Source organism: Protomyctophum parallelum (genome assembly GCF_964188405.1).
Source record: "Protomyctophum parallelum genome assembly, chromosome: 22".
Taxonomy (NCBI): Eukaryota; Metazoa; Chordata; class Actinopteri; order Myctophiformes; family Myctophidae; genus Protomyctophum; species Protomyctophum parallelum.
This window is the reverse complement of record NC_139714.1, coordinates 34313623-34337656: the sequence shown is the minus strand read 5'-3', so window position 1 is coordinate 34337656 and position 24034 is coordinate 34313623. Positions and strand designations below refer to the sequence as shown.

General features: G+C 42.6%; 1 protein-coding gene across 5 annotated transcripts; it reads right to left on the bottom strand.

The window, feature by feature from the left end:
- Positions 1-812: 812 nt before the first annotated feature.
- Positions 813-22180, bottom strand: trim24 (tripartite motif containing 24). Of its 5 annotated transcripts, XM_083757458.1 has the most exons (20): positions 21431-22180; positions 20968-21089; positions 20133-20280; positions 19121-19253; positions 18299-18415; positions 17832-17946; positions 17531-17677; positions 16609-16723; positions 15817-16001; positions 15155-15475; positions 13616-13741; positions 12942-13068; positions 12347-12404; positions 10242-10374; positions 4512-4885; positions 3789-3903; positions 3297-3362; positions 2922-3083; positions 2208-2696; positions 813-2153 (listed from the first exon to the last, which is right to left on the bottom strand). In XM_083757458.1, the coding sequence occupies exons 1-20, from the start codon at positions 21714-21716 to the stop codon at positions 1767-1769; spliced, it is 3726 nt and encodes a 1241-aa protein (XP_083613584.1). In that variant the 5' UTR covers positions 21717-22180; the 3' UTR covers positions 813-1766. The 5 variants fall into 5 exon arrangements, with proteins under 5 accessions (XP_083613584.1, XP_083613580.1, XP_083613582.1 ...); XM_083757454.1 differs by having other exon boundaries at positions 813-2696; XM_083757456.1 differs by having other exon boundaries at positions 813-2696; positions 15155-15430.
- Between the last annotated feature and the right edge of the window lie 1854 nt (positions 22181-24034).

Sequence of the window (24034 nt, the reverse complement as noted above, 5' to 3'; positions counted from 1 at the left end):
AACCTGTTGTTTTGAGAGATTATGGGAATTCCCATTGAATACACATATGTGTATCCAATTGTAAATGATAAACTAGCCACTAAGCCACTCTGAATAAGCCAGGGATCTTCAACATTTTTCAGGTGGACCCCTTATGAGAGATGAAGCAGGAACCCCTACTATATTCCTTTTAATTGATTTCATGATTATCAACATCTTTGTGTAATTTTGTTTGTTTCCCGATACTAAGTAAACTTGACCTATACAAGACATTTGGCTCTGTACCGTTTGGTCCTTTTTCCTTCTACACCAAACCTGGCGTTGTGAGCTTGTAGATCTATTTTCAGCAAATGTTCCTCTCAGAATAGGGATGCTGGGGTGCTGGTTCCCGTACCACCGGCCTAGTGGTCTGGTCATGCACCGTCCTATAGGCTCCATTGTAGGTTCAAGTGCTGATACAGACGGCCTTTGCTGCGTGTCTCTCACCCTGTTTACTTACTTCACTAAGGCACTAGCCACTACAAGTCCAAACATAAAAGCAAAAAAAGTTCCCATCACACAAAGATTTGGCAGCCGCCGCCTGTAGTGACTGGGGACGGCCTAGACGGATGCGTAACCCTGTACACTCAAGACACTGCCCCCCCACTGCCACCCTTAAATCTCTATATATGGAGCTGACCTGTTCTGACATTCCATATGTTGATCTGACGCCCCATTCCAAAGCACCAGTGCTCGCCCAGCATTCTGCTGTCACCCAGGCGGACAAAACATACATCAACTAGTTCAGCCCGGTATACATTTTGATGAGACAGATTGTGAGTGTTTAGATCGGCAATTTTCAAAAGATTTTTACTAGACATTTTCTACATTTGAAAACTTTGAAAAAAAAATGGGACCTTTTGCATGAAGAGTACCTTCTACTTTTGGTACATTTTGGTATTATTTAGAATTCCAAACTTTCATTTGTAACAGAGTATTTCTAAATTTCATTGCAAGTACTTTTGCAACTAATTACTTGGTACTTGGCATTTTTTTAAATCCTTCCTGATCAAAGTTTAAAAAAGAAAAAACACAAGAGAAATGCAGGATCATGTGTTTTATATTATCCTCACAATTGAGCAGTGTCATTTTTCAAAAGGTAATTTCCCTCAATGTCCAAAATCTATGTAGGACGTTCTATACACAAACTATGTCCCATTTCCATCAGCCTCATCTGTTACGCATTCAACAATAAAACATAAATAGACCTGACCATCTGATTATAACTAAAGGAAATGGTTAAAGTGAACTACATATCTACAAACATAATAGCATGGAGACACGATAAATACTATTGCATGCATTAACTAATAGGAAAGTGTTTTCATGTACTGAATGTGGCTCTGGGACCTACAGTACATGGCAATGATGTTATGTACAAGTGTTGACATGATTAATTTAAGATAAATGATAAAAGAACATTGGATCCTCATGAGATTTGTGTGCTTTCTGTAGTCATCAGAAAAAATAACCTTATGTTACAGTATAATTGAAACCTTTTCCAGGTCCAAAAAAACAAAGCAATTTGTGTTATACTGCAGCTGTTGTGAACTATAACACAGGACAGTTTTAGTATTGCAGTATCGTTTTTTTTCCTATTGCAAATTATAGAGGACAAAGTGACAAACATAATTGTCTTGATTGCAGCAACTAATGTCCCCTGGTTGCCGGCAAGGGGTCACTTTGGTGGAAGACAAATATCATCCATCTTTTTCATTTCATTAGTTTGTCTCTCTTTCACTCCCCTATCACACCACCTCCTGCCCCCCTTCCGTCTTGTCTTTGGCTGCATTCGGAGGAGTCGCCACCTCCTCTCCCTCCTCCACCAGCTGCTGTGATTTTACGGGGGTGTCCTCGGGGCTGTCCGTAAGGGGCGGAGGGAGGTCGTCTTTTGGGGAGGCGGAAGGTGCCGGGTCGCTGGGTTCACTGCTAGCAGCAGTGTCCATACAGTCATTCTCTGGAGTTGGCAGCAGCTCTTCCTTTACCTCCTCCACGGGGGTCTGCTCCTCCTGCTTAATGTCATCTGCGGCAGGCGGCGACGACGTCCCTTCGTCCTCCTCAGCTGGCTCGGTCCCTCCTTCCTCCTCAGCTGGCTCAGTCCCTCCTTCCTCCTCAGCTGGCTCAGTCCCTCCTTCCTCCTCAGCTGGCTCAGTCCCTCCTTCCTCCTCAGCGGCCTCCGTCTGTCCTACCTCCTCAGCTGCTTCCGTCTGTCCTTCCTCATTGGCCGCCTCAGTCTGTCCTCCTTCCTCAGCTCCCTCCCTCCCTTCTTCCTCCTCCGCTACCTCCATCCCTTCTTCTCTGTCAGTAGAGAGTATTGTCTTCTCCTCCACACTCTCCTTCCCTTCCTCCATTCTCTCCTCTTTCTCTTCCTCCTCCATTCTCTCCTCTTTCTCTTCCTCCTCCTCGTGGGCTGGACCCATGTCATCCAGTGGAGCGGGGTCCTCCTCTCCATCCTCCTCCTCCTCCATCGGTGGGATATCCTCTAAGGCGGGGCTGACGGTCAGGATGAGGGTCATGCCATCCTCCGGCATCTCCTCGTCTTCGATCTCATCCTCCAACGGAGGGATCATTCTCTCCTCCCTGCCCCCGGGGAAGATCTTGTCCGGGTAGACAAGCTTCAGTTGCTCCTCGAAGTAGTCCTCCAGGTACAAGCCGGCGCTGCCCACTTCAGACGTCGCCTAGGGCGCACACAACACAATTCACACAACTGAGATTTCAGGGCAACCTTAAAGCATCAGCTTTGCTGTAAACTTTAACATGAAGGCGGACATTAATGAGGAATTGAGCACCATCCACTTAATGCCATTATATATACACAGCATCACCACACTAATAACATGTTATCTAATATCCCATATCTCAGACTAATGAATTCATGTGTTGTATAGCCATTCCATACTAACCTTGTAGTACTTGGCGCAATTGAGGAAAATGAGCCTGACGTCTGCCACAAACTCCTCAGGGTTTACATAGTGTGTCTCTGACTTTGACTTCACATCCAGTTTGCCTTTCACTATGGACAGATCCATGGGCGTCTTAATCAGCTCCTTGTACCTCTTCGTCTCCTACATTAGTCCAAAAACACATGACTAATTTCAAAATCATAATGGACAACAAAAACAATCAAGCACAACGAATACTCTCATCTTTTATGACATCACTGAAAGTCTTATTATTTAATCAATGTGCATCTATAATTGTTTACCATATTCACATCATAATTATCAGTAATATGCAATGAAAGGTGCTGCACATGCTCTTGGTCAGTGGTTTCTTACCGATGGTTGCTGGAAGTCAGTGCTGAAGTCGTTGCAGTAGAGACGCAGCAGCAGCCTCTCGCACTTCTGAAGTTCAAAAACATTATTTTTTACATTTAACGTTGTATGCCTGCAGAGCATTGATCACGTTTACTCATTGCTTATTAATACATAACCTATTATTTTACTCTCATCTGCTGAATATATTTTTCTGATTCGTTATGGAGAACAATGTCAACTTCCTCACATGTGGTGAACACACCTGACCATTAAACAGATTCTGGTTAAACAGTAAGATTTTACAATTTACAATTTACAATTTAGGCATTTAGCAGACGCTCTTAATCCAGAGCGACTTACATGTAAGCAAGAACAAAAGCATGGGAATTTTGTAATAACCTTCTCAAGTTCTACAGATGACCCCCCCCCCCCCCCCCCCCCAACAACAGGAAGTCTTAGCAGCTATAGACAGCACAGGCCAGAATAAAAGAAATACAAATAAATTGAATGTACCCTTCTATCAATAAGAGGGAATGCCACTTCTCTGTCGGTCTCTTCGTTCTCGCCAATGTTGTACACCATCTCAGGAGACACCAGGTCACGGCAGAACGAGCAGAACCACTCACCACTGGGAGAGAAACAACAAGAGCAGATAAAAGACTTTAAACCTGAGGTGTTCCTCCAGACTCATTTTCCAAGACAAAATGGCTCTACCGCCACGGGTATCATCTTTACTCCCTAATCTTGTTCATTTGTATTGGTCATATCTATGTAACACACTCATTTACTAAACATGGTCAAATGATTACAGCTTGCGTCCTATCTGTGTTGAAATGCATGAGTGGTCCGATTTCCAAACAATTAAATACATTTTCTTTATTTGGAAATGCCAGAAAAGAAAGAAAGCTAGCAAGAAGCTTCTCTTTTGGGTCTTGAAATGTTTGGGAACGACTGCTCTAGCAAACTTTACTGTAGAGTCTAGTATGCATGCATGCTGCATGCAGGCGTTGAAACAGCCACTTCTCAGATGGCCACAACATTTATAATTTGTGAGAAAATTAGTTTCACTTCTTCAGTTCTAAACCTGCATTTATACTGATTTAACGGAAATGAAAGGCAACACTGTTATGGTCAGACAGAGCCCAAATTCAGGTTTGCATTAGCTCTATTTCAGTAATTTCACTTACATTTTTCTCTGTCCATCAACCAGTTGACTAAAGGTATTTTTTTGCTCACCTGGGGGACTCGTTGAGCGCAGGTATGTGACAGTTCAGGTGGAACACTTTTGGACACTTGTCGCAGCAGAGCAGTTCACCTCCGTTCTGACACACAGCGCACCAGTCTTCGTTGGGGTCTTCCTCTGGCGCAGAGCTCTTTTCTGGCTGCGGTTTGGTCAGTGGTTGGGGTTCTGGCTCCAATTCAGGCTGGGCCTGGGGCTGCGGTTCCAGGGGCTGCGGTTCCAGGGGCTGCTGTTCCAGGGGCTGCTGTTCCTGTGTGCCGTTGGGTTCTGCTCCCGGGGCCGGCTCTGGCGGAGTCTCCCTCTGTTGCTGGGAGTTGGACTGGACCCCAGTGCTGCTGTCTGGGAGACTCGCCCCTATACTGGACTGCACCTGTGGATATATTCATATCTATTGAATAATTTGAAGATTACGTTTTGGCTGGGTGACGAGATTGAGATGGTGGTTCCAAAGTTCTTCCATTTGAGAATGATGGAGAGTAAGAGTACAGTGCTCTTGGGCACTTTAAACGCTGCAGAAACTTTCTAGTATCTTTTCACAGATCTTTGCACCAACACAATCCTGTCTCGCAGGCCTATTCTCTTGACCTCATCATGGGTTGGTTTTCACTCCGACGCCTGTATGCACAACATCAAATGTGAGACATTATCTGGTAGGCGACAGGCGGCCGTAATTTCTGGTCCAGCAAAATATTTTGTAAATAGTTTAAAATATTGAGCAGACAAGACAGTCCCCAATTACATGGATACGAAAACTAAAATGTTGATTAATGTGCACTGTCCCTGGTAAATAAATAAATGTCCAAACAGAAAATCCACCTCCACCTGAAGAAATGTCTGTTAATATTGACAAGCTGAGCACATCTGCAAGTTGAGTGAGCAGTCAGGCTAAAACTAAATGCAAAATATTGTGTGACATGACTTACACAAATGTTTCTCTACTTATAAAGATATACATTTAGGTAGGGTACCGGTAAGTGGTATTTAAAATGCTTTGTTAAAAGGTTAAAGCCTACTTCAGTAATCATTGCGATTGCTACAGTGTGTTCAGTAACAGATCTCCATCTCTTTAATAAATAGAAAACACATAATCAGGTGAGTTGCCAATTTTCAGCCACTCATGTGCCCACTCATCAGCTTCAATATTAGTGTTCCAATTCCAATTGTGTCTGCCCATTTCTTTGTGTAATCACATCCAATTTAACTTGTTTAATGTGTATCCCGTATGAGTTCTCTCTCCGGGTTGGATACAATTGGTACCCCAACGAGTTTATTAGGATCCTCATTAGCTATTGCACAAAATCAGGTAATCTTCCTGGGGTCCACCACACCTACAGTGGTGTCATGGTGTTTTTTTTTTACTGGTACCAGGTGTTTTAATGACGTCGCGTGTGTGCATATTGTTAAATAGTGTTTGAGTTTTAGACAAACAATAGTAGACTTAAAATAGTCAGACAAACATCTTTACTGCACACTAGCAAAACTAAAAAGTTTGCTTTGGACGAATCCGTTCTTTGGAGGAGGCATTCTTCTTGTGTGCAGATTAAGAACACCACACAGACAGCATTGATGAATTGAACATGGTGGACCCTGTTGTAAACAAGTGTAATGCTTAATTGGGTCGTCCACTCACAGTCTTTGTATTGAGTTTGTGCTTGAAATGTACTGTAATTCTGCAAACTGTTAATAAATATTTCAATCAATCAAAGCAGCAGTAGCCTACTGGAGCCATCTAGCCAACTGCTGTAAGTGTGCATGCTTACCGTATAGGCTACGTGCTCTCAGGTATAAATAGTTAAAGCTGTTATGCAAAGTAGTATCCATTTGATTCGGCACGGTACTTGACACTGTGAAAATGGAGAGGGGGAGGGGGAAAGAGGGCACCACTGCACCTACACAAACCTATAATATTGTGGTGCACTGTGTTTTTCTTATAACTATTAACTAGCATTCACTAGTGTCTGTCTGCAGCGAGCATGCATACAATCCAATAAAATGTCAATGAAAGAAGCCGTCTTGTCTTTACATCATTAGTTTATTAAAATAATTGTTTCTTCGGAATACCAATTTTAACATTTCTTTGCGCCACGGTAAAGTGCAGAGTTGGAGAACATTCTATTAAGGAAAAGTGGCAGCAACATAATGACAATTGGAATCCGACATAACATTTGAGCACAATGATACAGATTTAACCAAAACAAATATACATTTTTAATTAATCCACACATTGTAGTGTACCTTATGTTTTCTAAAAAACTTCAAATATTTATATAAAAGAAAAAAATAAATCACAAAAACGTTTTTGATTGCATCAAGCTTACAGCTTTCAGTTCAAGTAGCCTAGGCTTTCTACTGACAGTTAAAAAGAGCCTTTTTATAACTTGCAACATTTCCATTGAGGCTCCTTCCATTTGCAACAAAGCTCAGTTCATGGAAGTGAGTAGCTGCTGATTTAAAATCAGAAGTCTCCAACTTTCTCCTTTCAGGTGGCTTCTGAGCATGGTTTTGATTCTTTTTTTTTTGCAGCGAGAATCCCTGCTCTGCTGGTACACAGACACAAGGCCACTTTTGTCCCCTTTAGATAAATGTTGTGAAGCTCTTGGATAAAACATCACAGGCAGTTTGAAATCTCGGTAGTCCCAAAGTCACATTTGTGCTACTAATCAGTGCAGGGTCACCGTTGAAATAATCCACAATGCACAATATGGCTGGTGAAGCAGATTCATGATGATCTGTGTGGAAATGGTGAGAGATAATTAGTATGACCTTTTTTAGAGGGCTTCAGTAGTCCTCCATTGTATTTGACCATTTACATATTTTAGTCTGTGCAAGCCTACAAACAGTGTGCAATAGGCCTATTATCTTTTGAAATCTCAATACATGTAACATATTGTGTAGTCATATCACATGTAATAATTTAGCATGATATCATAACATTTAGCATGTTGTTTCAATTGAGATATTTTGGTCGAATACAATGATTAAAAAAATAAATACAGGCTGCTTATAGATGACACAAAATAGCCTACAGGAAAGCAATAGCCAGAATAAAAGGACTCACCGGCATTCTGTGGCCATCTTTTGGGTTTTGATGACAACCATTAAAAAGATCTAGGTCCTCCTCTGGGAAGCAAGGTTATGAAGCTTCAGTCAGAGGGCTGATGTAGCACTCTTTGTTTGTCTAGTCATTTCCAAGCGTCATCTCCACATCCCTGAAGACACAGTTGTTGCATTCATCTTGGAACCTTTGTCACTTTGGGCCTGAGGCTTCACATAGCTGTGAGAGTGCAGTGACACTGAAATGTTTTACAATGTCTTTCTGGAATACAAGATTGAGCTTGTTCATGACAGGGAGGACATCACAACGAAGGTGTGATTACAGGCAATGAATACCGTATAAAGGTTAGAAGCTTGTCCATTGCACCCATCAATTGCCCCTGGGTGCCTCTTCGGTGACCTCCTTGAAGATTAAAGGCCAGTTGGATTGGATGCTCTCTACTCAGTGACGTAAGGAAAGCCGGCAGATAGCACGTGGTTGTTGCAGGCTCCGTACATCCTCACCCTGAGGGAGTCCAGGCCTTCAGTTGACGGAGGCGACTCAGTCATGTGGTAGAGTGATGGTAGAATCAGTAGACCCCATTAACGGTGTGTTTATAGTCATTCATGGCCTTGGTTGCTGCCAACGGAGCACAATGTGCAATAAGAATAGAGACTGCCCCTGTGGCTTGCCTGGTAGTGTGCGTGCCATGAAGGGAATGAGTCTTTCCCACAGCTGGCCTGGGTTTGGGTCCGACCTTGGGCCCTTTGCCGTGTGTCGTCCATTCTCTCTCTCCTGCCTTTCCTGTCTCTCTACTGTCACTGTCGGATAAAGGAGAAAATGCCAAAACAAATAATCTTTAAAAAAAAATTGATTGTCCTTTGAGTAAAGCTCCCACTCCTGCGCTTTTCCCCATAACTCTGGCCCCATCCGACCCCAGACCGATGTGTTTACTCCTCCACATGCAGCACACCCACCACCTTGTCATACAGTTTTATACATTGAGCAACCTCAGCTTCAGTAAAACTCCCAAGAAAACGGGTCTCAGATTTCTTCCCACTTTTCCGTTTCAGAAATGTTGAATTTTCAATCCACTTTTATATTGACTCACTCCACAACAATTCTGAAGTCACTCCTCTGTTGTTGGCTTTTGTTCATCCATCTCTTTAAGATTTATAGACATCAATGATTTCTTGAAATAATCAAACGAGCAGCCAATGGCTGAAACTGAGGACTGGGAATGTAATATTTTGTCATGTAGAAAACTACTTTCAGCTGCAACTCGACTGTGTTCCTGGTAGAGCTCTTCACGGGTCCAAAACAAATGGTCCCGAACCCGAAATTCGACGCCAACTCTGGGGGAGCGTGGGATTGAACTGGGAACCTTGCGGTTTCCACCTGGCTGCTCTACTGGCCACTCTACCCCTGAGCCACTGCCGCAAAAGTTAAACTTCATTGCATTTGTCTTCCATCAGTGCAGCATGTCGCGGTCGCACCGCACACTGTCACACAATAGTACGGGTCTTCTCGGATCCACTCAGGTATTACACATAGATACAGACCCGAGTTCCGTGGGACATACGGCCGATTCCGACCCAGCTCCGAGTGGTGATAAAACACGGATCCGACCCGTGCGGGTCTCGGGTCCTCTTATGCGCTCCTACTAAGAAAACACAACGACAATCCAACATTGTCCAGTGTTGTGGACTTAAACCAATGGTTCTTTAAGTGGGGTCCGGGAACCCCAGGGGTCCTCGAGGGGGTTCCAGGGGATTTCCAGCTAAATTATTGATTGAATTATCTTACCTGCTCTGATGAAGACTCGTTTGGAGTCGAAACATGGAGTCGAAACATTTCTAAATAAAGTACCTTTTTATCCACCCTCTCCTCATTTTTAAACATTTTTTGAGTGCTCTGATGACCGCCTTCTTTTTACTAAATTATTGATAGTTAGGAACCAAGTGGACCCTTACAGGTCTGTCACTCTTGACAGTCAGGGCTATAAGCGACACTTCACCCTTTTTGCAAAAATATATATGTTAATGACGTTTAGAAGCTTTAGATCACTTTCCTGGGGGTATTTATGTGTGTAATATGTGGTTTTAGTTATTTTAGATTGTAGCAGTGAGCCTGTTGTCTCTGATGTCATGGACACTGGTCTCACTACCTTCCTGGAATACAATTCCCATAATTCTTTGGTGCACTGCTCCTCCTTGTGGATAGGGGGAGAGCTGTCTTACTAGACAACATGTAGTCCAGGAAGGAAGTGAGCCCAGTGTCCATGACATCAGAGACAACAGGCTCACTGCTACAATCTAAAATATCTAAAACCACATATTACACACATAAAGATCTCCAGGAAAGTGTTCTAAAGCTTCTAAACATCATTAACATATATTATTTTGCAAAAAGGGTGAAGTGTCCCTTTAAAGCCCCCAAAAAATCCCAAGACTGAAAATGATTTTTTGCAAATCTGCACTGATGCCATTAAATGACCCCTAAGAAAACCTCAGGACTGAAATCAGTCCCCAGGACTGAGAACTTTAAGCCCTGTGACAGTGTACAAATGATAACAAATTGACCCTTGCAGGTCCATTTGTACCCTGTCAATGTTAAGGGAGTCCGTGGCCTACTGCATACTAAACCGAGTTTGAGAAGCACTGATTTATAAAAACCAGAGTCATTTGCTTACAAAATGAACTTCATCTTCGTCCTCCGGCTCGTCCTTGATGACGATGATGGGGCCGGGGGACGACCTTCGTCGTCTCTTGGCGGGGGTGGAGGCTGGCGGCTCAGTGGAGCGCTGCTTCCATGAGGTCGTCGTCCTTCAAACACACACACACAGAGACATACAGGAACACAGGTTAGGGAATGGGTTACATGAACACACACACACACGCCATTTTGGAAAAGAACTTGGGCCCCGTACGTCCTTCACGAGTGTTACTGGTGCTGATACTAATCAAGGTTATGTCCAGCTTCCCTGCGTTGGCACTCAGATCAGCCAACGCAGGGAAGCTGGAAGTACCCTCACTAAAAACGCCGGGACAACGCTCCACACGTCCCAAACTCTTCTCCCTTCTGGCTCCAAAACTGTGGAATGCACTTCCCATTGCAGTCAGAACTGCAGCATCACTCCCAATCTTCCGCCGTAGTCTGAAAACCCACCTTTTTAGACTCCATCATGGCCCATAGCACTTACCCTACCCCCTTAGATAGCATTTCTGTAGACTTAGATAGCATCTGATACAGACTTATAGCATGTTATGTAGACGGCACTATAATTGCATTGTATATAGTCATAGCACGCCATAGTACATATGTATAGCATAGTAGTATATATATATAGTTTATATGTATAGTCTCATAATATAGATATTCCACTGTTACTTTCTTAGCTTACGCATGTTTTATGATAAATGCTTTTGTGATGTATTCCCATGCTTTTGTTCTTGATTATTGTAAATCGCTCTGGATTAAGAGCGTCTGCTAAATGCCTAAATTGTAAATTGTAAATTGTTCACAAGTGTTACTGGTGCTGATACTAATCAAGGTTATGTTCCATTCTGGTGAAACAGAGACATACAGGAACACAGGTTAGGGAATGGGTTACATGCACACACGCCATTTTGGAAAGAACTTGGGCCCCGTACTTCCTTCACAAGTGTTACTGGTGCTGATACTAATCAAGCTTATGTTCACATTCTGGTGAAACAAGAGTCAGGGTGCTGCAATTGTGCATGTTGGCTCACAGGAAACACTCTGCTATACCAGTGTCCTTGAGTGGGTTCCAAATGGCACCGTACGCCTATGTAACTCTGAGATTGTACAAAAAATTTAACCAAATGGACCCGTAAGGTTCATACGTTTTTGAAACTGAAAGGGAAAGTTATGGTATGCTAGTCGCCACGTTAGCGACCATATTTACAATAGGAAAACCATGCATCCGTCACTTAAACATTGAAGGTTACACACGTTGGAATGACTTAATGCAGGGATGTCAAACTCAAATACACAGTGGGCCAAAATAAAGAAATTGGTACAAGTCGAGGGCCGGACTGTGTTTCAACACACGGGCCATTTTTGGGGAGAGGGGTGTAGCTGAAAGTTGACCACAAGTAATATACTTTCACTGCTGATCAATAGTGAAGAGAAGACGCATGCTTGCGCTTGTGGGCCCTCGATACGTGACAATGCACTCGCAGTGCATTGTGGGACTTGTAGTATTATTGTGGTCCGTGCAATATACCAGAGGGCCAGTTCTAATACTAATTAAATATCATCCCGCGGGCCAAAGATAATTCATTCACGGGCCTGATTTGGCCCCCGGGCCTTGAGTTTGACATATATGACTTAATGGAACCTGCAGCATTAGGTGTGTAATGTTTGTAGTGGTTGTGCTAATGATAAACGAGCACCTGCTGCTTAATGTTACAAATACACTGTAGCTTTGCATCTGCCCGTGTGAACGCAGCACGTTGTGGCAGAATAGGAACGCCCCCGTCCCCCCCGCAGCTGTGCGCACCAAGCTACATCTCCAGGTGCTCCTTTGAGGACTAGCCCAAAACAATAATGTGCACCCCTGCCCATTAAGACCCGTCCCGAGGCCAATTAAATTTCCTTCTAACAACGTATAGCAACGATGTTGCTATACGCAGTATACGGTACATATAAATGTAAATGACAGATTCTAAAATGACAGATGCTTTTCAACTGCTTTTAGCAACTGAAACATTTAATTAAAAAAGGGACAGCAACTGAAACATTTAATTAAAAAAGGGACAGAGTGAGCCTTACCCTGTACTTCTGTCTGAGGAGGAAGGCTTAGCCATAGGTGAATCCTGTCTTCCTTGCACTTCAATGACAAACGGACGGAAAGAAAATACATTATTAAATTAAATACATCATTAAAAAAAAGGACTTGATCTCATGTTAACACGTTGATGTTGACAACAGAAATAACGGATTAAATCCAGCCGATAATGAATTATATTGTCAAATTATGTGGTTGCAGTGATGCTAATAGGGTGCATTTTGCATCCCAAAACGCAGATTATTGAGTAATAATCAGCACTGTACTGTCATTTGGTGCCATTTAATCTACTTTGTTTGCATAACTCTTTGCAATTGTCAGATTTAGAATTGTGTTTATTTCTTTCAGATATATTGTCTGCATGAATATAACCATATTATAACCATATAAGATGAAATGGGAGTTAAATGCTGCAATTTGTAAAAAAATGACAAAATATGACTCCTACCGTCGTTGAAGTGGGACTCATAAAATGTCCATGGGACGAATCTAAAAGACCACTCCTGGGTCCCGGGACCCATTAGATTGAAAACCTATTTACATCACTGCGGTTGTGTGAATATGTTTGGTCAAGTGTACCGGTCCTGTCTGTGGCGGCTGAGGCAACGTTCTGGGTGAAGCTTCTAGGGATGGAGATGGTGATGGACGGGATGGTACTGCCACTGGCCTCAGTCCTCTTCAGGAAGGTGGGATCCATTAGACCCCGCTGGTACAAACAATACAAGTACAACCCAGTCATTCAGTTTTGGTTCTGCCAACTGCAGCGGTGTACACACAAGGATTTGTAGCCCCAGAGGGATTTAAAGAAAGAAAAAACAACTTTATGAAATTACCCTTTCTTTTTACACAGTGCCATTTCTTAAAGGCCAAGTTAAAACTAGGGAGGTGACAATATATCAGAAGAACCATATCGGATCAAACCATCAGTATCAACGATGCTCGTCCAATGCTTGAACAGGCTGTCTATAGGTGACCTGGAAGGCGCACCACGTGCATGTATGTACACATGGTGCTTCCATGTCACCCATTATTAAAAAACATTGGAAGGAATGCTTGTTTTACTAAACTAGTAAAACAAAGTGTTCAAGTGTTGCAACCCCCTAAACTAATGCTACAACTTCCATTATCTCAAGAGAGGCATGTCCGAAAACCTTTACCAATGTCATATGATACAACAAGAAACTGTGTTTTCCACAGTTGGGCCCAACACAGGTCTTGGGTCAAATGTTCCACCATTCTGTTCTTTTACCAACCTGCTGTAATTGATTTGTTTGTGTGGCTGATCCAGAGGTGAGGGGGTGGGCGTAGCGTGACGTGCCCTGCATGGCGTCCATGGGTTTGGGAGGGAAGTTGGAGCTGTGAATCAGCTCTCTCAGGGACTGGACGGAGGAAATCATCAGAATAAATGTTAAGCCATGTTGCACTATATCCGAGATGTTGTTTCAATACCTGGGGGTTAATTAGCCCATTAAGACCCAAGGCTGATTCTACAAACGCCTTAATCTAAACCAGTAGTTCTCACACTTCCAACATTTTTCAAAAATGTTCAAAAAGCGAGCTTGCATAGCTTGAATAGAATGGCCAATGTAACTATCTAAAATGACAGATGACAGCTTGTCAACATACTAAGGCACAATGTACTCTAAAAAGATGGCTGTTAGTTTTCACTGTCAGTGGATCAACACCAGCAGATAACATTGACAAGCTTTATGTTGATGCTGATCTTCCTTTTCCAGCAGCGTGTGTTGAGACTATGGACATGACAAAACACAGTGATATGTTGGCAACACACGTGTTGGCCACGGGGGCCAACTGGCTTGACCCCACAGAGAATCTAGGTTGTATTGTCAAGAGGAAGGTGTTTTCCACACCTTCTGAACAAGACTGAACAATATAAATTAATTTACGGCTGTTATCAAAGCAAACCTGGGCTTCCATAACACCTCAACAGTGCCACTGGCTGATCACATCCATGCCACAACCATTGATTAAATGATTTGTTCAAAAGTAGCCCAGACCAAGTATGAACTGCATACATTGGTCTCGTAAAATATTCTAATTCATTGATAGGATTTTTTGATTTTCATGACCTGTATGCCATAATCACCAAGATTAAAACAAAAAAAGGTTGTATATATATATATATATATATACACATGTATATATGAAAGTTTCCCTTTTTGAATTATATTACGTTAATTAAATTAACTTTTACAAAATATTCTAATTAGTTGAGATGGACCTATATATCTGTGTGAGATTAGAGAGATGCAACCCCAGGGGAAATATGCTTCATGACTCACCCTGGCCTCATTTTTAAATGAGATCTCCTCTCTGACTAAAAATAAGTCTTTGGAAGAAGGAACTAGGCATTACTACTAGGCATTGTTAAAGACCATCTGACTGACAAGGCTTTTGCCGACGATATCAAGACGTATTTCCTAGTGAAACAGGGGCTGGTTGCTTCCTCAGCCAATCAAGCTATCAGATTTAAACTCCTGCACACTGAGTCATCATTTTATTGGTTGAAATTGGTACTTAGTACCTGCCGATGTAATCACGCATTTGTTTGACAGGTAGTAATTAACACAGGACTTTGTATCTACAGTAAATACAGACATTTTTTAATTAACACATTTCTTACCCACTATTGTTAGCTACAGTATACGTACAAACAGTAACACCATGACCACAGACATGCTCTAAAAGTATGAAAAACATTTACATCGAGTACTGAGGACAGTCACCGTGTTGCACATAAGCAGCCACCCTCCAAGGCCCCACCCACTTACTTGAGCTGGGGGGAATCCCGTGTTGTGGAGCATAGACGAGGTGGGGCTGCGCGGGTTGGGGTGAGAACTTCCGTACCTACGCCCCTGCTGCTGCTGCTGCTGCTGCTGCACCAGGGCAGGGGGACCCTGCGAGGGGGAGCCCGTCCCCTGGATGGGCCTCGCGGGTGGCGGGGGACCGGGAGGGCCGGCGGGCCCAGGTGGCCTGACGCTTTGGTACCAGGACCAGTGGTTGGGTGGAGGCTGCTGCCGGTTGGGGTGCTGTGCCAGCTTCTCCACCTGCAAGGAGAGGGGTGAGGGAGGGGTGAGGGGAACCGACCAGGGCTGGGTTGAAAACATCAATTCAATGCGATCAATTTAGGAAGCGATTTTGTTTTCCTTAAAAGAAGTACAGAAAATATCATAAATCCATGATGTAATTGTAATGGGTTCAAAATAAAACTTATTGTCTAAGAAATTGTATTATTTATGATGCTTACATATACTATACAAATACATATTATCAATGTAATCACAAAAGGGTATATTAACACAAAGCAATATTTGATTAATCAATAAAAACAGATATGGCCAAAACAGTTCAAAACAGTTCAACCATGTTCTTGTCTTCTCACACTGCTGTATCAAACACAAGGAGATTTCTCTTAAAATGACTGAACCCTCACCTGCATCTGGAGCTGGGCCAGGGTGCTCTGACGCTGCTGTGCAGTGGTGGAAAGACCCCCAGTAGGGCCAGGGGGCTCTGTTCTGGGGCCAGGCTGTTGGCCAGGCTGATGGCCAGGCTGAAGGCCAGGGGCCTGATGGTTGCCAAGGGGCGGCCGGCCTGGGGCCCTCTCTACCACCAGAGAACCTGGGAAAAACACAGTGAACCACTTTCAACTAAGAGAAAATGGCAAAGATGCAACTCTACAAGCTACGTTTCATGGCAACGCGTTCCGAGCTTGTACATTGGATATTTTCACCACGGGACGCCATCGACGGCCTTAAATTGTTATAATACTAATGTGGCTGTGGTGTGATGTTTGGCCAAAGGGTGGCACTCTGGTGCAGCAGTCACCACCCACAGTTCACCCACAATTCATGTAATTAAATTTACAGAAGTCTAGGAGCTTTCAATGTTTTCATTTTCAAATATATATATTTTCAATATATTATTAAAATAAATTGGAATGATGTTCAGCTTAGTCATTTAATAGCTTTTTCTAAATGTGATTATGTCCTTGTTACCTATTCTGTTAATAGCATGCTTTGAACTCTGACTGTCAGAGTTAACACCTTCGTATTTTTATAACGTCTAACCACCCACTGTTTTGTGATTGCGTAAACCTGGCCAGAACACGGTCACTCCAACCCCAACCAGACACATTGTCGCAGTATGTCAAATACAGATGTCTGCATGTTATTACTTTAATTATTCTAAATATTCTTATAAGTAGTTGTTATCTTAGAAGTCTTACCCAGGTCTACGTTAGTGGCCCAGAATCCAGAACGACACTGGAAGCGAACCGAGCTCTGTGGGACAATGGAGGAGTTGCAGTTGGCCCTCATCAGGTAGTGGATCTGGAAAAGGATCTGGGAGGGGGAGGGGGGTGTCACTAACTCATGTCAGAGAGCCTTCCATCATGTACTTAACTTAAACCCACCCTATATAACAACTCCGTTGCCTGGGGTCCCCCATAGGTCTTGTCTTTAAACTCCTCCTTTTCCCCACAAACATAGCCAATCTACAATCTCATGTGTAGCGTGTAGATATGACAAATGTTATGACATGCCCAGAATAGGGCATGTCATGGTTCAACTCTAGATGCAGGTTTTCTCAGGTGAACCATTTGCTTAGTTCAGTTTGGTTTACCTGCACAAATCTCAGGGGTTATAAGAGTCATTATAGGAAACAGACGGTTTTCAGTTTAAAATGCTGGCTCCTCCCGGAGTGTTGGTAGGTGTGGTACTCCACCTCTCCCAGGGGGCTAGCACATTGAAACTGGGATAGACGCAGCTGATACAGACTAAGCCTCTCCGACCCTACTTACTAAAGGCAGACGGGAAGCTGAAGCGATGAATGCGGTGAGAAAGGAAATGAAGAAAAACAGAAAAATGGCAAACATACAGCAACACATTTGTGAATTAGAAATCCCATAAACACCAACGGACTTGCAAAAGCCAATCACTCAAGGATCATCCGTCAACTCAAAACAATCTATTTGATGGATCTCTCAATTTGTATGAATTCTTGTTCTAACATGGGGGATCCATCAAGCAATTCCACTCTCTGATTAATGTCTCTACTAGTAAACGTTCTGTGTTTCCCATAGGATGAAGATGAAATGTCATGGCGTCACATCCCGTTAGATCAAAGAGTGTATATTTTAGTGTTTGTACCAGTCTCTTGCAGTAGAGGAGAGCTGTGCCGCTGTGGCTGGCTGTGGCCCACTTTGTGAAGCTGATGACATGGTCTAGATGTCTGGTCAGAGAGCTCACGTCTTCCTGCTGCTTTTTTAGCCCGGACTCATGGTCCTTGGTCAGAGCCTGAGAATCAAACATATTGCTTTATGAATCGAAAAAAAAGTCGAGAGGGACCAAAGATCACACAAGGATTTGGCAACTAGTACTAAATTGAGGAGAAAATGGGGATATGCAAAATAAATAAATAACAGATTGTGGATGAGCTAGATATGCATACCTCAAGCTGGTTAACCAGGATCTTTCCCTTCCTGTTGATCTCCATGATCAAGTTACAAATGGACTTCTTGATTTCATTGGTGACCGTCTTGCGATTTTCATCAACTTGCTGGAGCCTATCATGAAGAAAAGACAATCAATGCTTAATGCTGCCAAGCATAAAGCCAATTCCGTCTAAATGTAAATAAATGTGAATAAAAATGAATGAATCTCTATCAAAACAAACATAAACATCAACACCCAGGTTCAGAATAGGAACTCTGTTATGGGTGACGGTAGCAGGCAGGATAGTTCTGACTACTCGGCTGTCTTGGATGCACGATCATTTTCAGGAAATACATCACATCGGACAACCAAAACAACAGTTTAACGAATTAATTAATACATTTGGTTACCATTTTTGTCTGTTGTCTTTAGAATAAGACAAGCTTTAATGTTACCACACACTAGTGTAGAGGATTCCATTACCCAGTACTGATACACTTGGAGACGTCCTCAATGGCCTTCCTTTTCTCCTGTAGCTGCGCTGTCATTCTCTCCAAATACTGCCTGTGGTTCCTGTATGCATCCTCAAGGAACTGGTAGCTATGCAGAGAACAATGATATAAGCATACAGAAACAAAACTGCAACATAGGAATGGAAACATAACTTAAAAGTATTCAAACAAATGAATAATTTCCCTCCACAATTTTATGATTTCCATTTGTTCCCCATGCAGTCCTTTTGGTGACAAATCCCACCGTTGGACTGGGGATGGAGTCAATTATCACATCTCTAAATACACATGGAGTTGCCAGACACTACTTTTCACCTGACATTGAGGGGTTTCACCACAAATGTGTAACGCATGGGGAGGTTCGTGATCTCTCCCCCAGTTCCCCACTCCGGTGAACATGCACCCCAAACAAGTTGTGTCTTAGTTGAATCCTTGATGGATCCGGTTTGGCTGGGCGCTCCAAAGAACACAATTGACCGTGTTTGTGGGTGGGAAGCCAGCTGGGCAGGGCGATCTCTGTCGCTGCACTAATGACTCCTACAGGATGGTCTGTAGAACCAGAGCTGGGAAGGATAGCATGTTCATCCGCACACACATTATGACCTCCTGGTGAGTGAGACTCGACGATGCCAGCTGAAACGATGCAGCTGCCAATGCCATGTGTATCAGAGCAGACAGGTGGCCAAAATAAATTACAGTAGGGGCCAGCAGTGACAGGAACTATACACAAGTAAGGATTGCATCATAATAACTACATTTGAAGAAAATTGGGATAAATAACAAGATTGTGTACTTGTGGTCCTTGTGCCTGAGTAGCTGACAGTCTCGGCAGGTGAGCCGGTCACACGTCTCACAGAACAGCTTCAATGGCTCCTGCTTGTGGATGTCACAGAACACAGGCTTCTGTGAGGACAAGCCTATTGCCTCTGGAATATACAAAAGCAAAGAGCGATGTGTTATAGTGGAATCTTGTTTTTTTAATATACATTAATATTTCTTTAATTGCATATTATTAAGTAATTCTCCTGATCCGAGCAAATCCGGTCAATAAATAAAAATGGTATCAAGATGGTCATGTTTGAGTAATATTGGGAAGTCACTCATTTTGCATTTGTCACTTAAACCCTATATATTTTGCCATATACTTGCCCCCCTCCTTTTGTCCCTCTGTCTCAACAGTCTTTGTCGAAAATAACAATCTAGTGTGAATGTCAGTGAACGATGGAGTGACGTTTAGTGAAGAGAGATGTTTTTCAACTCGACTCTGTAAGCTCGTTATTAATTGACTCACATAATGTCACGAAGGTTGTAGATCTGCTATTTCAGACATATTTACACACTGCTATGTGGACTGTAAGTAAGTAATGTGGACCATCCTGAAATTACCTGTAAAACTAAGTGTCCCAATCCAACCACAGTGCATTTGATTCAAATAGGCTAAAGGCTGTGACAGCTTGTCAACTGAAAAGCTGTTGCTTTATCTCTGAAGTTTGGTAGCATTAAGGTGGCAGATAAGACAAATGTAGTTTTTCCAGCAGATGTTTGCCAGTCTAGGTGAACATCTGCTAAAAACTATTATGTGTGATCGTTGAAACAGTAAACACCATATTACCAGACAGCATGTGACATTGCACTATGTAAAGCTTGCAACTCTCCTAAAACTACAAAATATTGAACAATCAAGAGACTCCAATCTCAGTTTTGTTACAGATTGTCTTGGAAACCTGCATATCCTACTTAAAATTCAACTACCTGTCAATTGGCTTGAACTTGACCAAGCAGAGTATGTGATGGTGAAACACTACCTGGAGACATCTCTTCCTTCTGCCGTATGGTGTGATCCCTGGTGAACTTGACCCTCTGGTGGGCCTCGATACAGGTCACGCACAGGAACTCCACACACTCCACACAGTACCCTGTGGCCTCTGTGTTGTCATCACAGCTCATGCACACCTAAAATGGAAGGGCCAAGTGATGTGTGGGTATGAGTGAGTCAGTCACAGATACCCAAGAAAGTGGAAGAACACCCCATGTCACACAAAAGTTAGGACGGAGAATCAACACTATGTAATGAAGCTACAGTAAGGACACGATGCACTGGGAGGTAAAGAAAAAGAACTATAGGTCGTCCTCAGACGAGCCCTCCATCTTCGCTTCCAGTCATCCCGCTTCTCCATACATTTGGCCAGTTCGTTGGTACGTCTGATGTTACGTGTTAACATAGCCCCAAATCGTCAGTGTTTTATCAATTGCAGAGTCAACAAAACCATCGATTAGGATATTTTACAGCACTGTGCAGTGTGCACTTCCATATGTTGACAAGCTTCATGGATACACTGATTTCCTTTTCCAGCAGCACTTATCGCCTGCCCACAGTGCCAAAACTACTAGTAATTTTGTGGTTTCATACAATATTCTAATATTTTGAGATAGGATCTTTTGATTTTCATGAGCTGTATGCCAGAATCATCAAGATTAAAAGTAACAAAAAAAAGGTTTTAAATGTATCTATAATATATGAAAGTATCACTTTTTTAATTATATTACGGAAAGAAAAGTAACTTTTCCACAATATTCCTTTTTTTTTGTGAAGCACCTGTACCTTCTTTTCATAACCTTGAGGAGAATCAAGATACCAACCTGACTGCTTTTCTCCACCGTGCTGCTTGGCACCTCCGCTGAATCTTTGACAAAGAAGTTGTCCAATACATCCATCTCCCAACATTCTTGTCTACACACCGGGCAACGAATGGCACCTACTGCTAGAACAATTATTTAAAGAAATGATAAAACAAAACATGCAATTATTTAGCAAGGGAGCTTTGTTGCGAGTTGAATTTCTATTCTAATTCCATGTCATGAAAGGAGAATAATATGCAACAACGTGTGGTAAGTTGGATGCTGTACATCAACATGTGCAAGCCAGTTTATGATAGTTGATGTACAAATTTACACAAAAGGAATCTTAAAATCACAATCAGACAAGTGACAGAAACATTTGTGAGTGACCATGAGGGCTATAATTTGGTTCCATCGTGTGTGCCCTCCTCTCAGAGTTGAATGAACATACTATAGAAGATGTTACTTGTGGTTGCTTTCTCACATGGTTTGTTGCTGTCGGGAGGAGGTTGCGGGTCTCCGCGGCGGGGGTCTGCGCTCCTGAAGGGGGGCGGCAGACACTTCTTGCAGAAGGAGTGGAGACATGGCAGCAGCTTGGGCTCCCTGTTGTGGAAGCTCAGCTTGCAGCTGGGACAGGTATCCATGAGCCCGAACGATGCGCTGCCCCCCTGCAGCTGCTTCAGCCTCTCCTCCTCCGCGGGGAGAGACTCGGCCTCGTTCTCAACGATGATGACGATATCATCGTCAAGATTCTGAGTATTATCATCCATTTTGATGCAGCTTCCTTTTTTCTTTGCAATCGATTAATAGTCAATCAATCAATATGATATTTTCCGAATGGGAACAATGCAATGGCTAGCCTTAAATGTTTTCTGGCTCCAGCAAAGCCAGACGTGCACATCAAATATTATTGTAATTCATTACAACACTCGCGGTGCAGTTATTTCCTTAATTACGTTATTTGAACTCATTAACTGCGATTAGTTGAGTAAATGTTCTTCCCGTTTTACAAGCTAAGCTAGCTAGCTAGCCAACTTTAGCTCACCCATGTGTCCGATAAAAAATAAACCCCTTGGAAGACATTCTTAAACAAACAGACGGAGTATATAACACGCACACATTCATAGACGAGTAAATTCTTATAAATATTCGAAACTGTAAAGTCCGTAGAGGCGCTAAAAAAGGCAAACATTTGTGCATTCTTTCCAACAACACTACAACTACCCACACGCCATTGCGAATTGCGATTGTTAAAAGGTAGGTACGGTGGCTGTCTGAGTACAAACCTAGATGGACTTGCTCGTCAGTCCAAATAGCAAACGACAGACCCGTGAGACCCCTATACGACAGATACATGCACTGCACTGGCTTTTGCATGAGAAACCATACGTTCACATCAATTGCCAAAGCAAAAAGTGGAACAATACAATACAATCAAAACAAAATGTATGTACAATTGAAAGTCAGAATCTCCACTAAATAAATTTCTACCAAGATCACTCAATGCAGAATTGCAGGGGGGGGGGGGGGGGGCAGACTTTTGTCCGACATACCATACAGGAGCATCTAGGCCTATCGTTGGATAATATTTTGTCCACATTTTGCAGTATTGATGAGTATGAAAGGATCCTCGGTTACCTTTTCTGTAGGCCTATCATGTAACTTGAGTATGTTAAATGAAAACTTATTTGGTTTCATTTTACACTCTCAAGAGTTAAAGATCTATAAGGCTCCATTTGCAGGTTAACAACTCCCCATCATGTAGTGGGGACCAACTGGAACCCCTTCAAGGACCACTGGTTGAAAACCACTGTGTCAGACTGTTAGATTTAATTACCAAACATAATCCAACACAGGTAACATAATAATGAAATATTATTATACAACATCCATCCATCTTCAATCTCGTGAGATTAGTGCAATTAGTCCTGGCTTTCCATTTTCACAAAAAATAGAAAAGCTCTCCTGCCTGAACAGAGCTGCTGGGTCTTCACAGATACAAGAACTATAAGGAAGAAGTGGGCACCTTGAATGACATTTTATTTTGTCCAAAATGTAAAAAAAAGAAAGAAAAAAAAGTACAACATTATTTGAACATGAACGGTACATCATTATCAGACCTAAATGTATGCTTCAACTTCTTGTTCTCTTCAGCCAATTATTACCCTGGATCCCAGGTACTTTGCATGTGGGACCGTTTGGCTTCAGGGTCAGACTCTTGAGGTAGGGAGACACAGTAGACTTCTGTCTTTTGTAATAGTCTCGATAATTGCCTCGATCTGCTCGCCAAAGGTGAGGCTGCTCAATGCTGCTGCATGGTGTGCATTCTGCAGACATATTGGAATTCAGCATAAGCACAGCAAGTATAGCACATCATCTACTAGTATTCTAGTTAATTAGTGTAAAATAAAATAATTTTAGTGAAAAACGTCCATACATTGCTATTAAAGTTGAAATAAAATAGATTCAAAAGATACATCTGCAGTCAATGGGTAGTAGGCTACAGTCTACTGTATATCATTATTATCACTTGTTTATGTTCAGAATTATCTAGTCTGAGAATGTGTGATGATCGTCTGGGACTACACCCTATAGTCTAGGACGGTGAATACGCCTATCTGTCTCTTGGGTATGATGAAACTTCTGCAATATACGTCTTCTCTCCACTTCCACAGCCTTCATCACAAATGAGATTTAAACCGTTATTAGTCAAAGCAATCATTATCATACATTTAGGCCTACTTTTGGTTCAAAATTTACTCTTCATGTGACTCATAATACCTACTACTCAGATGACATGCTCTCTAACTACTCTTTTTTTTTTTTTTTTTTTTTTATCCCACAATTTTGTAACCCATTTTTCACCCCTGTGTCAATCATCTAATGTGATCCTGGGCTCTACACACCCTCCGCCAACCTGGGGAGAGCAACGGACTTAACTCATGCTTCCTTCATGCTTGAGTGTCCAAGTTGCTCCTTTACACCTGACAGGGGGGAGTTTCCCTGGTTGGACGTAGCGCGTGGAAGGAACACGTTATTCCAACCAGTTCCTTTCCCCTCCATCAGGCGCCCCGGCTGGCCAGGGGGA